At 47.5% G+C, this 15,540-nt stretch overlaps 1 protein-coding gene across 5 annotated transcripts in view; it reads right to left on the bottom strand.

The window, feature by feature from the left end:
- The window catches only part of DIP2C (disco interacting protein 2 homolog C), a 403,031-nt gene that overhangs the window by 41,529 nt on the left and 345,962 nt on the right, over window positions 1-15,540 (bottom strand). For all 5 annotated transcript variants that reach the window (XM_027593628.2, XM_027593630.2, XM_027593629.2 and 2 more), the window contains 3 exons: window positions 12,997-13,127; window positions 7,380-7,548; window positions 6,641-6,811 (listed from right to left, as the gene is read on the bottom strand). In XM_027593628.2, the coding sequence (XP_027449429.1) occupies window positions 6,641-6,811; window positions 7,380-7,548; window positions 12,997-13,127 (471 nt within the window). The remainder of the gene's footprint in view (window positions 1-6,640; window positions 6,812-7,379; window positions 7,549-12,996; window positions 13,128-15,540) is intronic.

Genomic DNA, 15,540 nt, shown 5'->3' with positions numbered 1-15,540 from the left:
AGTAATGCCATACAGACGGGTGCAAGAACGCGTCTTCTCTGCCTTTGTCCCACAGTTTACAGAGCCCATCTGTCCCTGGCGGTGAACTTTACAGCCTAGTCCACAGCTGACAAGCTAGCATGAGGGAATGTCCACCAGTGACAGCAGAGGCTTGAGCTCGTTTCTTTTTTGGACAGAGAGCAGGTGTGTTTTCAGTTCTAAGTGCGAAAGCTGTGTTATGATAGTTTTTTTTTGGGGGGGGTGATGTGTAAGAACGGGACAGAGTGTGTGTTGATTTGGGCAGCCAAAGAGATGGGCTGAAGTCGCCATCCGTCACCCCTTTTTGGTCACCAAGCATCTGAACCCCTTTTCTGTATTTGGGGAACTCTACTTTTGGAGCTGTGCTGGATACAAAGCCCCTGTGTGGTGACTAAAGCTAACCGCCACCCTCCTCCCGCTCTCCCGGACACCAGCACGTGGGCAGGTAACCAAGCCCGCCAGGTACCTGCATCCATCCGTGGCACCGGACAGCGTGTGCGCTCCCGCCTGCGGCGGCGGCAAACCTGCAGCACAAGCACCAGCTGGTCGCGGTACGACTCCCAAACACCAGCGTCCTCCCACGAACGGCACCGCGGCACGAGCTATTCCTGGGTGCGCCATCCTAAACCGGGTTCCAGTGCCCCACATGCCTCTGAGAGCCACCCATGGCATCTTAATAAATTCCTTTTCATTCAGATTGCCAAGGAAGGTTTCTGCCGCTTACAAATCAGAAATGTGGACTAGGGTACTGGGTGACTGAGATGCGGGTCCCATGATCGCCAATGTTAATTTTCATTCTCTGGGACAACACGTATCAGCAGAAAGGGTGTGCGGGTTTCGGCTGAATGTGACTCATTCCTGGGAGCATATAAACCCCCAACAACACCTCATTTACTGTCACTTTCCCCCATCTAAAAGCAGTGGAGGGGGAAAATGAGAGCTCAAATTCATGAAAGTATTATACCTATCAATTTTCTTTTGAGAATTACTTAAGATTTATATCAGCCTCTGAGCTTCCTGGCTTTTTTTCTTTCCAACAATCAATGACTTCACTTCTCCTTATCAGGGTGGCTGTATTTCTCTTTCATTGTGTGAGTGTTAAGATTTAAGGTTGGCTATACCTGTTACTATTGATTTAATTCCACACAGCTACTTATGATAAACTTTCCTCCCAGATAAATTAATCAGTATTTTTTAAAAATATCATAAAGATCAAAGTTTCTGCTAAGGTGACTTAAAAGTTTTAGAAAAGAGAAGACCTCATATTCCCTCCTTCCTTCTGCTGTGAGGAGGATGCTCATTTTTCTGTTACAATGAGCTAAATTTCTTAATCGAGTATAACCGAAGACCTTTCAGCTTACACTTCTGAAAAGAGTAATTGTGGTTGTAGGCAATGTCTTTTTCAACAGAGGTTAATAAACACATGACACTTCTTAACAGCACTAATGGAAATTTATGTTAAAGTTATTTAAACTCAGAAGTCATAACTTGATCTAATGTCTACTTCTGTCATAGATTCAACAAATCCCAATTGTCTTAAAGTCATTTTTATGGCTAAAGATTCTGGGAAATGTCATTTCTAAGCATAAAAAATGGCACATACTTCTACATTTCATTCTTGCATGTTGTCTATAATATGCCAGTATTTCATGTAAAATTCAAGTCAGCCACACAGTTAATTTTATGAGTCCATTCTTTTGCCACAGAGCTATGACACTGAACTCAAGGGGGCTGTACTGAAATAATTAATGTGGCAATTCCCGCTTCAGAATGGTAAGTGGGTAAATAAACCATTTCTGAGATAGAAGAGCTCAGTCAACAGCAGCACAGAAATTATGACTGTCCCAATCTTCTATTTTTATGATCATCTCATATTTAGATTTTTTATACTTGCCCAGTTGTACATTGGAAAATGACACATTTGTCAATTTTCAGGATTTTCTCTTAAACCCGGGTTTCATGCAACAGCACAAGCAAGCAGCCACACAGCTCTGAGCTGTCAGGACGCCTTCCAGCATGCTCCCCACCACGGCCACGGAGCGGAGAACGCCCCAACCTCCCCCCACCCACAGCCACGGAGCGGACAACGCCCCCAACCTCCCCCCACCCACGAACACAGAGTGGAGACCGCCCCCAACCTCCCCCCACCCATGGCCATGGAGCAGAGAATGCCCCCAACCTCCTCCCACCCGTGGCCACGGAGCAGAGAACGCCCCCAACCTCCCACCCACGAACCTCCCACCCACGGCCACAGAGCGGAGAACGTCCCCAACCTCCCCCCACCCATGGCCATGGAGCGGAGAACACCCCCGACCTCCCTCCACCCATGGCCATGGAGCAGTGAACACCCCAACCTCCTCCCACCCACGGCCACGGAGTGGAGAACGCCCCCAACCTCCCACCCACCAACCTCCCAGCCACAGCCACAGAACTGAGAATGCCCCCAACCTCCCACGCACTAACCTCCCACCCATGGCCACAGCGGAGAACGCCCCCAACCTCCCACAACCAACCTCCCATCCATGGACACCGAGCGGAGAACACCCCAACCTCCCCCCACCCACGGCCACGGAGCGGACAACGCCCCCAACCTCCCCCCATCCATGAACACAGAGCAGAGAATGCCCCCAACCTCCCACCCACAGCCACAGAGCAGAGAACACCCCCAACCTCCCCCCACCCACGAACACAGAGCAGAGAACACCCCCAACCTCCTCCCACCCAGCCACAGAACAGAGAATGCCCCCAACCTCCCAACTATGGCCACGGAGCGGAGAACACCCCCAACCTCCTCCCACCCACGGCCACGGAGCGGAGAACACCTCCAACCTCCCACCCACAGAGACACAGGTCTTGGGTTGCTCGGTGTAGGACGTACAAAATAGCAGGTCTGATTGAAATGCTAGAGAAAAGGAAACAGCTAAAAACCAGACAGGTTCCTCTGCATCCACAGTCATCTCTGCTTACATTATGTGGTCCACGAGCAGGGAAGATTCTGTCTACTTCCCTGCTTGGTCAACCGGGAAGTCCTCTGAACTGCTCTGAGGTTAAGTCTCTTCCATCTCAAAACAACCAACTTACCCTCAGTGAGCTGTGGGGAGATCCTACCAGACGCTACCTGGAACCACATGGCCCAATCCTCTTGTCAGAGAATACTTCTGTTTTGAGGGTAAATGTCTTTTTTCTCAAGTGCAGACCCTGGACCGGCCACCTGAGCTAACAATGGGCAGCAAAGCCTTGATTCTCACTGACCAGGAAGAGCTACAAGTGATGGAGATTCACACCAGGGGCTCATTTGGGAGGAAATTCATTGCTGCCGTGACTTACTTCCCACGGGAGGCTGAACTCAACAAAAAAGTGTGCCTGCTTTCTCCAAATTGAGCTGTACCTGCAGCTAAAGGAATACGAACTGTGGTACGTTCATGAGCTGGACGCAGCTGTGGGAGGTGCTGTCCTGGGTTCTCTGACAGTCCCTCCCCGAGTCGGGGTCATGAATGTCTACAGAAACAATGGCAAGCAGTGGCAGAAAGTGTGAAGTGAGGGATGAAGTACCACGGGAATTCAAAGCAAGGAAAATACCTCCAGCCCCAGGACTCACAGGGACCTGGAAGGAGAGCAGGAGTGGGGCACGTGAGGGTGGTGGAGGTCCACTTCAGGCTGCGGCCACCGGGAGTCGTGGTACAAGAACATAAAGGCGTCCAAGACTCCACGGTGGAGAATGACCCATAGTATCAAACCGTACACGTTGGGAGGGATGCTTGGGGCGGGAGGGCACATTCAGAGTGCCATCAATGGAAAACATTCTTGCCAAGTAAAGACAAACCCCTAATTTATCTCCGCGTAGCGTTAAAATCTCATGTAGTGGATACATTGTATTCTGCAGTCACAAAACCTGTCCGCCATGTAACTCAGCCTTCCCCCAAAGACCAGAGAACCCTTCTGAAAGTGGCACGTGGGCCCTGCCACACTGAGCCCAGGAACACGGCCGCGACTGCACGGGCAAGGCTCTGCTCCTTGTCTGGACAGCGTCCCTCCATTAGGCGAGGACGCACCATGCACATGTGGAGACTCTTCCCTTTCCTGACAGGGCTGCTCTAGAGAACGGTGGCTCAAACTGCAGGCCCCCTCAGTGACCGGGACAAACAATCCTTGGGGAAAACAACACATCAACTGAAAACAAGGATGCCCACTACCCGATTTCACATATGTTGGTAATTCTGCAACAAAGGGAAAACTCAAATTTCCAATGCCTTTAAACATTTATAGGTACAGTATTTGGGACTGAGCGTTATAGCTTTTTGTGTTTTAGATATTTTTACATCAAGGAGTCAATGGTGATTATTCCTAGGTGGATGGAATTATGGGTTTAATCATGTATTTACTGGCCGCTCTGGGTTTTCTGATTTTTCTAAACTACTCCTTTATAAAAAAATTCAATCTGTAAGAAATTTAGAACCATTCAGGTTATTTCCCTTATTTCTCTAAACAATCATAAAAATTCAGTTTTAGAATATTTAACAAATCTTGTTAGGCATTTACTGTGGGCCAGGCCCCCTAGAAACACAACAGGGAGCACGACACGTGGGTTTCTGCTCAGAATGCGGGCTCCGCCTGCCCCTTCCGTACCATCATGACACGTTGTAACTTTTGCAGTGTTTAAGAGAAAACTAAGGTATTCACTGACCAGCCCTGCTTCAAGGCCTCTGTACCTGTCCTCTGGCTTCCTGGGGCCTAGCTGACATGCTGCCTGCTGGGGAGGCCCACTTGGACCTCCTATGTCCAAGTCACCCTTTACCCTCCTACTCCGCTGGTTTTTACTAGGAGTATTTTACTCACTCACTGAAAACTCCCCTGGATGCTCAGTGTCTACCTTACTGAGTATAAGGATGAGTTCAATAAGAGTAAAATCTGACTCAGGTTGACATAAAATACTTTATGCCTTGGGAGACCCGAGGCCCAGCAGGGACATTGCTGTGTGTGACCATGGGGTGTCCCCAGGCCCTGCAGGGACACTGCTGTGTGTGACCGTGGGGTGTCCCCAGGCCCTGCAGGGACACTGCCGTGTGTGATCGTGGGGTGTCCCCAGGAGCTGCAGGGATACTGCCGTGTGTGACCGTGGGGTGTCCCCAGGCCCAGCAGGGACACTGCTGTGTGTGACCGTGGGGTGTCCCCAGGCCCTGCAGGGACACTGCTGTGTGTGACCGTGGGGTGTTGCATCAATTACAGGATACAGGCTCCACGGCCTCCTCAAAGCCAGGAAGTGCCTTCCCCCTATAGCAGCCCTTGCCCCGAGCACCACGGCCTGTGGCTGTGAGCCCACACGGCCATATCATGATGTACTTTGTCTCGACTATCTGACACATCGACATTTCTAGCCAGTTTCCACCACTAACGATTCAGAAAAAGGAAAACTGGCTGAAAATGAGTTGAGAATAAAGCAAACAAATGGAAAATGGTAAATGTACAAAAATGATTAAAGATGCTGCCAAGATTCCAAAATAGCACCAGGGCCTATGACAGCAATGTCACTTTGGATGTAGTAGAAAATCAAAACAATAAAAATAAGAAAGCAACAAAACGCCTTCTGTAGCTAATGTTTCTGGAGCAATCTCATCCGATGGGTCATATGGTAAGAGTTCGTTCTCGGCCACCGTCCGTGGAGCAGTCCCAGCACCCGGAGCCCTGGTGAGGACCTGGCCGCCTGGGAGCTTCCCAAGGTCACCCCCAGGCTAATCGTGAACAACCACCTCTGGGGTCAGAAATGGGGGGACAGTGGGTGGGCAGCATGGGAGACCGGGAGACGACCTGAGTCGTGCTCCGTTGCAGCACCTGGGTGAGTGGAGTTTTTATCCTGCCAATTTGTTTGAGGACCGAAGTCTGCAGCTGTGCCCCGGGCTGCTTGCTGTGGTGAGGCTGTGCGGAGGGCACATGGGGACGCCCCTGTCTTTCCTTTCAGGCGGCCCTGCCCTGGCCAGCGATCGCCGTGGATCAACATGCTCGTCTTAAGGGTTCGAAGAAAGAAAGGAGCAGTGAAGATGGTGGCAAGCAGCTAATGAAGAAAACCCAAGACAGCAAGCGTCCTTCAGCCACGGTTGCTGTGCGGGTATCTTCAAGGGGCTGCCTCACACCCTGGAAATGCAGCCAGGAACTGCAATGTCTGCTTCTAGATGCCATCACTGCAGCAAATTCCCGAACCTGCTGACGGCGCTTGGCATTCCTCCTACAGATCCTACTGTCTGTGTCCAGGAGGCTGAGCACTTCAAGATGCAGCATTTCTTGCCACAATGAAACATTTGTGTCCTATGCGATCTTTAAAAAGCCTGATTTCAGAGGTCTGGGCCAACTACTACTCATGTTACCAAAGTGAAAATGTTTCAGGATAGAGTAAGAGCTCTGAATGCTAGCTATGAATAATGGTTACTGACAAATGCAGACTGAAAATAAAAAAGAGAAAGAAAAGAAAAATCCCAACCAAACAAGTGTGCACCAACCACACGCATTTGATTACAAGGCATCTTCTAAACATAGCTATGCATCAGCCACGAAAATGACCCTGTGCTGAGTGCCTGTCACTTAAAGTCACTCTCTGACGGGAGCACTTACTGATCCCGACGAAACCCACCTGCAAGCAAATGGCCAGGTTCACTCTGCAGCCGAAGGAGGTGCTCACAGCCCGCGGATGGAGACCCAGGTCTTTAAAGAGCTTTGAGAATGACTGGGTGAGTGCTATCCGAGGCCGTTCCTCTGCCACGACCACACACGTCCGCACGCGGGACAAGTCCAGTCCTCGTGCCTAGAAGGAACAGCGGTAAGAGGTCAGCCTTCCAGGTGCCGGGTGTGACCTTAACCAGGTGGACGCAAGCAACACAAACTCCACACGGACATTCACTTCCTGGGCTCTGTGTGTCCACGTCATTTGACTGTCCTGGGACGTCTGTGCGGGGGGAAATCCTACATCAGAGGACCGAGGATGCCATTACAAACCCATCTTAAATAACAGCAAGATGCAGCCGCAAGGGACATGAGGAGAAGCAAGGTCCTGGATAAAATATTTAACAGGACAGGGTTTGGGGAAGCGAGGTACACTACAAACACGGATACAGAAGAGTGCACCCTGGACAGAAATGAGAAGACCTATTTGTAATATAGAATGGAAAAGTAAAGTGTTTGGACAATTTCATAAAGATAGCACTCCTCTTAAGTCCCACGAGACTGAAAAGATTCCCATCTAATTCTGACGACTGTGCGCGACGGAGCTCAGCTCAGTAACCCTTCCCATGCCCTGTGACACGGTGCTTCCCTAGGACGCTTCCTTAGGCGTGCTCCCCAAAGCCCTCTGAGGCCTATGACAGGCTGCTTACCTTGAGGGAGTCTGTCTGCGAGCCCAGCCCCTTGGTACAAAGTTCCATCACTGAATAGGAGCAAAATGTATCCCGGACTTTGTACTGACTCACGGCAAGAAGCCACAAGGCAGGGTTGGTTTCCAGCTCAGAAGGCGGGATGAGAATGGACTGGTGCCCTGAGTAGACACTGCAGAGAGAGACGGGAAGGGCTCGTGAGGGTAGGGCCACAGGACCTACCCACCACTCGTGTTGCAGAAACACCTGCTGCCCATTTGCACGAAGGGGGCACTCACGCCACTGCCCCTCCAGGTGTGCAAATACAAAACGAATGTTCACGAAAACATCCTGCAAAGCACAAGAGAACTATAGGACTCTTGTTCAGTGACTGCCTTTTTGAGCGCTCACCTGAAACCTCTAGACGCTATGAGGCAATATATAGGGTTCTCTCAAAGCTGCTACATTCACAAAATGTAGGAAACGCAGGGTCGCTTTTATAAAAATGTACGTTTTCTTTGGAGGAGTGTCTAATCAAGTCCTTTGTCCATTTTTTTGATGTGATCTCTATGCCCAACATGGGGCTTGACCTCAGGACCCTGAGATGTCGCTTGCTCAACCGATCCATTTTTTTTTCCATTGGTTTTTATTGCATTAATGATGGAGGAATCTTAAACCCCTATAGGTTAAAAACCAAAATTCAGAAAGTGTGAAAAGTCATCCAGTTGTGAGTAATTTGCTGTTAGTGCTGCACACACATGTTGTGATGGGACATCATAATGGTGCACTGCTTTTTCTTTTGTTTAATTGCTTAATGTATAAGCCAGGAAGGTTAATCAATCTGATCACCTTTGAAGGAATAGCAGAAGTAGTTGAAGAAAACGCCGTATGCCAGTCGCTATTTACGCACACGCTGTATGAAATACACTCAAGCACCTCAAAGCACACCTCAAGCTGTTCTGAAAAATAGTCTATTTAAAAAAAGAAAAACATGGCTGACTAGGAGGAAAAAGAAGACATTGTGGTAACATAAAATTTCACAACTGTAGTTCAGTGATTTCAGCTTACTAACCTGAGAAAACATACAAACCCTCAGAACTTGGGCACTTGGAGCAAGGCAGACGCATGGCTCCCTATAACACACGTACCCTGTGGTGGGCAGGTTACTGTCTGCCCTGTGTGCCTGTTACCCCGATGACAGGCTGTTTTCTTTTTTTTAAAAGAGTTTTATTTAGGTATAACGTGCATACCATAAAATCCACCCCATGAAAGGATCTTTACTAAATTTGCCGAGTTGTATCCTTATCACCACAATGTAGTTCTAGAACATTTCCAGCCCACCTGTGTCCCACCGTGCTCCGACCCCAGCCCCAATCAACCACTACTCTACTTTCTGTCTCTGCAGGAGCTGCCTTTCCCAGACATTTCATATAAATGGCATCCTACGATACAGTCACGGAACATGTGGTCTTTTGCATCTGGCTTCTTTCTCTTCGTGAGCTGTTTCTGAAGTTTATCTGCATTGCAGCTGTATTGCGTTGTATGGATATGAACAAACACTGTTCATCCTGGTCGACCTGTGGATTTGTCTTTTTCTTGCTTGCGTGCTTTTATGAAGGCTGCTAGGGACATTTCATACATCAAGGCTTCCGGTGATTTCCCTTTGCTTTGGCAGATGCTTTGGCTGATGCCTCCGAGCAGAACTGCTGGGTCAGACTGTGAATTTATGTTTAATTTTTACGAACGTGCCCAACTGTGGTTTCACCATTTCACATTCTCATCCACAATGTAGGAGAATTCCAGTTTCTGCACATCCTTGGTTATTGTTGCTTTGTGGTACGGTTTTGAAACCAGAAAATACAAGTTCCCCAACCTTGTTATTTTCAGGGGTTTGTGGCTATATATCTGCTCCAGTGGGTATGAAGTGTTATCTCACTGGTTTTAATTTGCATTTCCCTAAACAATGTTAAGCATCTTTTCATGTGCTTATAAGTCATTTGTGTATTTTTAGTGAACTGTCTATTCAAATCTGTTGCCCATTTTTAAATCATGTTGTGTGTCTCCTTCTTCTTGAGTTTTGAGAGTTCGTTTTATATTTGGTCGGAGGGACTCTATCAGGTTATGATTTGCATATATTTTTCCCCAGTCTGTGGCTTGTATTTCCAACTTTCTTAATAGTGTTGCTTGATGTGCCCACATTTTTAGTTTTATTGGAGCAGCATCTGTCAATATTTCTTTTATGTATTGTACCTCTGGTACCGTATCTAAGAACTCTGCCTAGCTCAAGATTATAAAGACTAATATCCTCTGTCTCCTTCTAAAAGTCTTATTTCCTACATTAATGTCTGCAACCTACTGTGAATTTATTTACATGATGCAACGTAAAAGTTTAATCTTTTTGCAGGAGAACGACCAACATTCCCAAGCATCATTCATTGAAAATACTACCCTTTTATCATTGAGCTGCCGTGGTACCTTTGTTGAGAAATGAAGTGACTACATGTAAGAGGTCACCACAGTTTCTGCACTCCCAATTCTGTTTCACTGGCTCTTTTTTCTGCATCTACCTTCCTACTACCTTTACGTTAGCCCAGCCCTGGCCTGGTTATCACATAAATGTTGAAACTGGGAAGTCTGAGTTTTCCAACTTTGTTATTCTACTCTAAAATTGTTTTGGATATTGTGTGTTGTTTTTTTTTTAATTTTAGTATAAAGTTGTCCATTTCTGCTAAAAAAAAAAATCCCTGCTGAGATTTTGACAGGAATTACATCAAATCTCTAGATCTATTTTCAGAGAATTTCTATTTTAATAATATTAAAACTTCTAACCCATGAATATCAATGATTGGAAATGCTTTTTAAGACATATTTGATCTTAAGACTATTTTGAAACAATTCTGTTAATATCATGATTCTCAGAGAAATAATCCTCTATTTTATGACTGAAGGGGAACTTTAGGATGGAGACACAAGAAGTTGTATTAAAGTTTTTAGAAATGTTGAAACCATTGTAAAGTTACAGAAAAGTTTTAAGTAGAAATAGCTTTTTCCCCTCTTGAATCACTTGAGGATGGGTCAGTGACCTGATGATGCCCCATCAACCCAAAATACATCAGCAGGTATTTCCAGGAAGCAAGTTTGTATTTCTCCATATGGCCAACTAAGACGTCAAATCAGGAAACATACATTTCTTCCACTGAAGCCTCGGACCCTCTTCACGTTTGCCGGTGGTCCTGATGGTGACTTTTACAGAGAAAGGAGACCGTTGGGAGACACATGCACAGACACCATCAGCCCGCCCGCTGGGTCCTCAGGGCTTGTGTGACTCTGTGACCCTGGCGTTCGTGGTCACAGACAGCAGCTACGGGCATCCCTCAGTCTGGGTCTGATGCTCCCTGGACTCAGTGGTTCAGGGAAGGGTCTTTGTCAGGAAGACCCTGGACGTGACACTGTTTCCTTCGCTGCAACTCTCTGGGTGACGCACAACGGCCCTGTTTCCCTGCCGTGAAGGTTCTCTCCTCCCCTTTATAACAACTATTTTCTAGATGTCTACTCTATCAATCAACCTTTCAATTTGTCCGTCTGTCTGAATAGTGAGATAATTTCCTATTTTATCCAGTCTTACCTATCATAATCTTTATTTTGATGCTGAAATCCCCCCAATTTGACGAGTGGGAGGCCCTCCAAAGGACATGTCACCCTCCTACCACGTGCGCTTTTTTGCACAAAAAGACATTCAGGTTCACCTTGTACATTTCCTGTACCAGCCCTGAAATCGGCCATTTCTTGAGTGAACACTAGCTCATCTGAGAGACTACTGGTATCCACAGTATTGACAGGTGCAGGGCATTCTCATCACTCCTGGGGTAGATGCTCCCAGGTCCAGTTTTTAAGCAAGTTTGTCTGGATCTGTTTCTACAGAGGGCTTCAGAAGGAAGAAGTTTAGAGTTCTTATGTGTTTATTTCAGCATTGCAGAGGCAATCAACAGAACATTGTAATTTCAGGACTTCGGAACGAATTTGCAGGAAAGATGCTCATTAGGCAGAGGTTCCTTAGAGCCCCTTTCAAGAGCCCCACCATGTCCCTGTTGCTACTGGTACACGTCAAACACTTACTTTCCCACTGACAGGCAGCCTCTCTGGTGATGTCACGAGGGTTAGGCTCGGCAAGCCCCAGGACGAGAGAGCACTCCATCCACTGGCTTCGGCTCTATTGGTGTCCTTGCCAAGGGACACACAGTCTCCTCCACACACAGTTGGTGGTTCAGGACAGGCTTCCTTCTCAGTTGGCCAAGGGTCACTTGGCCCCTCTACTGGAATGCCATATTCTAAACTATTTCCCAAGAAAAAAATTTACCCGCGATACTACTGCATTTTACAGTGAGGCAAAAATCACTAAATATTTTAATTGAATTTGCTCTCTCAAAAAGTTTAATTGTTCTAATTAGAATGAATTGCAAAAACTCATTTTTTTCCAAAAGAAATTTTTTTTTTCAAAAATACAGGACTGGATTTTAATGCCACTATTAAATATTAGGAATGCCTTAGAAGAATTGTTTTCCGAAGTGTATTTCAAGACATGAGGGAAGACATTACAGACTATTAAGAAGAAAGGAAATCGTAACGACTTTCAAATGGTATCATCTCAGTTTTATACCTATATTAAGGCATAGTCACAAAACCGTATGCATACTTAATGGTTTATGGTGAAATCACATTGTTTGGTGATTGTTTTAAAATGCCGAATGGAACACAGGGGCAGAAAAAACCGGAAGGAGAGATGAAACAGAACCATCCAAACGTGGTCTGTGGGGAGCCGGATGGTGGGCACTGTGTGTACTATGGCATTCTCCATACACTTACAGAAGCTTGAAGTGTTAACAATAAATAGTATGCTACCTTCCAAACCAAACTCTGGAAGACTATATGCAAAATGCTAATGGTGAGTATTTCCTGGTGTCACGAGGTGGTATGGTCATTGAAGTCTTCATGTTCTTCATGCTATTTTGTACTCCCTAAAGTTTCTACAGTGAACACGTATGTATAGTCCGAAGAAATGCCAATACATCTCCATGTGTTCACTGTCTCTGCAGACCCTTGCTGAACCTGCTACCGGCTGGCACTGGTGGGGCTGGGGCTGGGGGGCCGGACTGTGGCGGGGCGGGCGGGGTTCTCACAGGGAACTCCCCGCCTTCCTGCAGCTGAAGTTCCTCCCACCCACGAGGGAGAGGCCTGAAGCAGGAGCGAGCCTGAAGTGCCCACCAATTTAATACACATTCCAGGGTGGGTAATGGTTAGGATTTAAAGGCGAAGAACCAAAGGCTCAGCCTGGCGTCCACACTTAGAAACAGGGGTCCCCACTGGACAGCCTCCCAGAATGAGCCCAGAGTCTGTGGTCTCTGCGGGGCTCAGCAAATGCTGAGGAGCGTGGATAGTACCGCGATGTGCCTGCTGTTCCCGGATCGCGGGGCTGAGGAGGGACGGGACAGCGACCCATCTGTGACTGCGCCGCGGCCAGCCCCTCGGGAGGTGGCAACCCCCGCCCCCCGCCAGAAACTGGCATCCCCTCTGCAAATGGTCTAGAAAGGGGGTGCATGACTGATTTGGTCATCATTGCAAAGATGTTCAAGAGGATACTCACCTACAGAGGCACCACAGGACAAACCCAAGTCCACAGTAAGGGTCCAAGCAGATGGCCACTTCTCGAGAGGGGTAGAGCTCACACTGCAGCTTAATGGAACGGCAGAAGGCACTGGTGGCTGCATGAGACATCTGTAAGACAGCAAGGCCACCCTCAGGCCACACAGCCTGGCCTCCAGCACCCCAAAGGGACTACAGGAAGCGGGCAACTGGGCTACGGTTCCTGTCAGTGCTCCCATTTTCAACGACTAAACCACACACAGCACGTTCCCGCAGCTGAAGTAACCATGTCCTGCAATGCCACCACACTGTGAAGAAGGTGGGGACCCCCCAGGGCTCGGGGCCCCTCGCCGGGTCGGGACTGTGTCTGACCTCCATGTACCTGTCATGCGATAGGGCCGGTGGGGCACAGTGGGCGGACATCCCGTGTCAGTGATCAGCAAACCAGGCTCAGAGAAGGCGGATTGCTGACAGTCACGTGCCCCAGCAACCCCGCTCCCTGCACGACCAAGGTGACAGAAGGGGGACGCCCACAGCCAGAATCTAACGTGAGTGACTGTAAAATACTGTAAAACGTGTCTAATAAAAATCAGTTTTCTCACAGAAGCTCTCTAGCCAAGCCAACCTGAGAGGGGAAGGAAAACTTTTCCGAGTTCACGGTTTTAAACATGTCTTCAGTGCATCTGAAGCCGATGTCCCCTAGAGCTGAACTGTGGGAGGGGCGGGAGCGAGCACCCTCACACGCAGGCAAACCCCGCCAAATGTTTGGGAAAAGCACCGTTAGCCACCCCAGCAACAGAGGAGAGAAGCCAGGAGTGGGGGACACTTGTGTCGTGAACGTGGGAGCACTGTTAGACGCTCTGGCTGGCAGGTTTCATGTGGGTACTTCACGGAATTCACAAAAGGTAATACAGACTTACCCCAGAATCTAACACACAAGCGGTTCCTTTTAGCTTGCTGTTAAAGCCACAATATTTGCTTAAAGAAGAAACAATGCTGGATTTATGAAACATTCCTTCAACCTCCTACCTGCTGGATGGGGAGTGAGTAAAATCCTAAATTACCAACATTCTCACTAAAATGAACCCTTCCTGAACCCCTAGCTTTGCGCAGGTACTGTTTGTAGCAAGAGCAGAGTTCTTCAGCTCAGCTCAGCAAATATTCATTATATTAATTGAGGACATGCTATGTATCAGGCTTTGTATTATGTGCTCTGGAAATAAAAAAGAATAAAACACAGCCTCAAACCCCAGGAGCTTGTGAGCCAGTGGGAAATTGAGAGAGAACTCTGCTAACTGCGGGGCCCGTGAGCATTTTGACAACATATATGGTGAGCAGAGAATGGGTTCTCCCATCGCCCTGGGGCTCATAGAGGGCTCTGGGTCTTGAGGGCGAGTAAGCATGAACAGATCTCATCAAAGTGACAAGAACAGAGACAGATTAAGAAAAAAGCAACCAGGAAAGCTGAAGATCTCATGTCCAAGCTCACAGCAATCTTGGACCCTATCAACATCACAGACCCATAGCCCAAGTTGGAAGAAAAATGCCCAATTCTTATGAAGACAGACTTATACCTGGATAAGGAATTAGTTTTCCATAAGCCCCAAACAACAAGCTCTCATGCTCTACTCTGAAAGAGACACTGAGAGCAGACGTCAGTTGGAGGACTCAGGGATGAGGGCACCTGTATTTATTTTTAGGATGCATCTTAGGACTTCTCTTGGGAAGGGTTACTTTCGAGTGCAGTATGACTTTGCCTGATGATGAACTAAGTGTCCATGGTTTGGGCAAACATCAGCGGCACACCCCACCTAAGAGTGAGCACCCTCGGTGGAAGGGAGAGCCACCACAGTTCTAAAACATCCTGTGTAGAGGCCCAGAGGGCAACTGATCTGAAGGAAACAGCAGATGCTGTATGGGTACCCCCCACATGACGTCCTCGTGGACATCGAACAAATGTGTATCCAGGAGCTACCAGGAACTGTCAGAGTTCAAATTACACTTTTGAAGAGTTAGTATTATAAAACTTAAATTGAACATAAAACACATACTCATGGGTCTTACACTAAATCAGACATTATACAGTACCCATTATGGAGAAAAACGGTTTACTGGGTAAACTTCTTTCTCTCAACTTTTGGTATTTCACTGAAGGCTTAATGACATTTTTGTCCAAAAGCTGAAAGTGTATTAACATTTCCAAAAAACATGGTGACAAGTGCAAGCAAAGAGGTAGAAGGAATTTCCATCAGGACAGACTATAAACCAGATGATTTCAGCTCAGTTTGTTCCTCTCAGTACTGAAGGCATATGGGTTTTCATTAAATGACATCACAGTAGGTTTCACATCAGGTACTCGTCAAACAAATTAAATGTCAGAAGTTTAATAAAAACTTCCATAAATTTGAGGGGTGCATGGGTGGCTCAGTCGGTTAAGCAGCTGACTCTTGGTTTCGGGTCAGGTTGTGATCTCAGGGTCATGAGATCGAGCCCCACATAGGGACCCAGGCTGAGCACAGAGTCTGCTTGAGATTCTTTCTCTCCC

The sequence above is a fragment of the Zalophus californianus genome, chromosome 9, assembly GCF_009762305.2.
Source record: "Zalophus californianus isolate mZalCal1 chromosome 9, mZalCal1.pri.v2, whole genome shotgun sequence".
Classification (NCBI taxonomy): domain Eukaryota; kingdom Metazoa; phylum Chordata; class Mammalia; order Carnivora; family Otariidae; genus Zalophus; species Zalophus californianus.
Note: the sequence above shows the minus strand (reverse complement) of the source record. Positions and strands in the feature narration are given on the sequence as shown.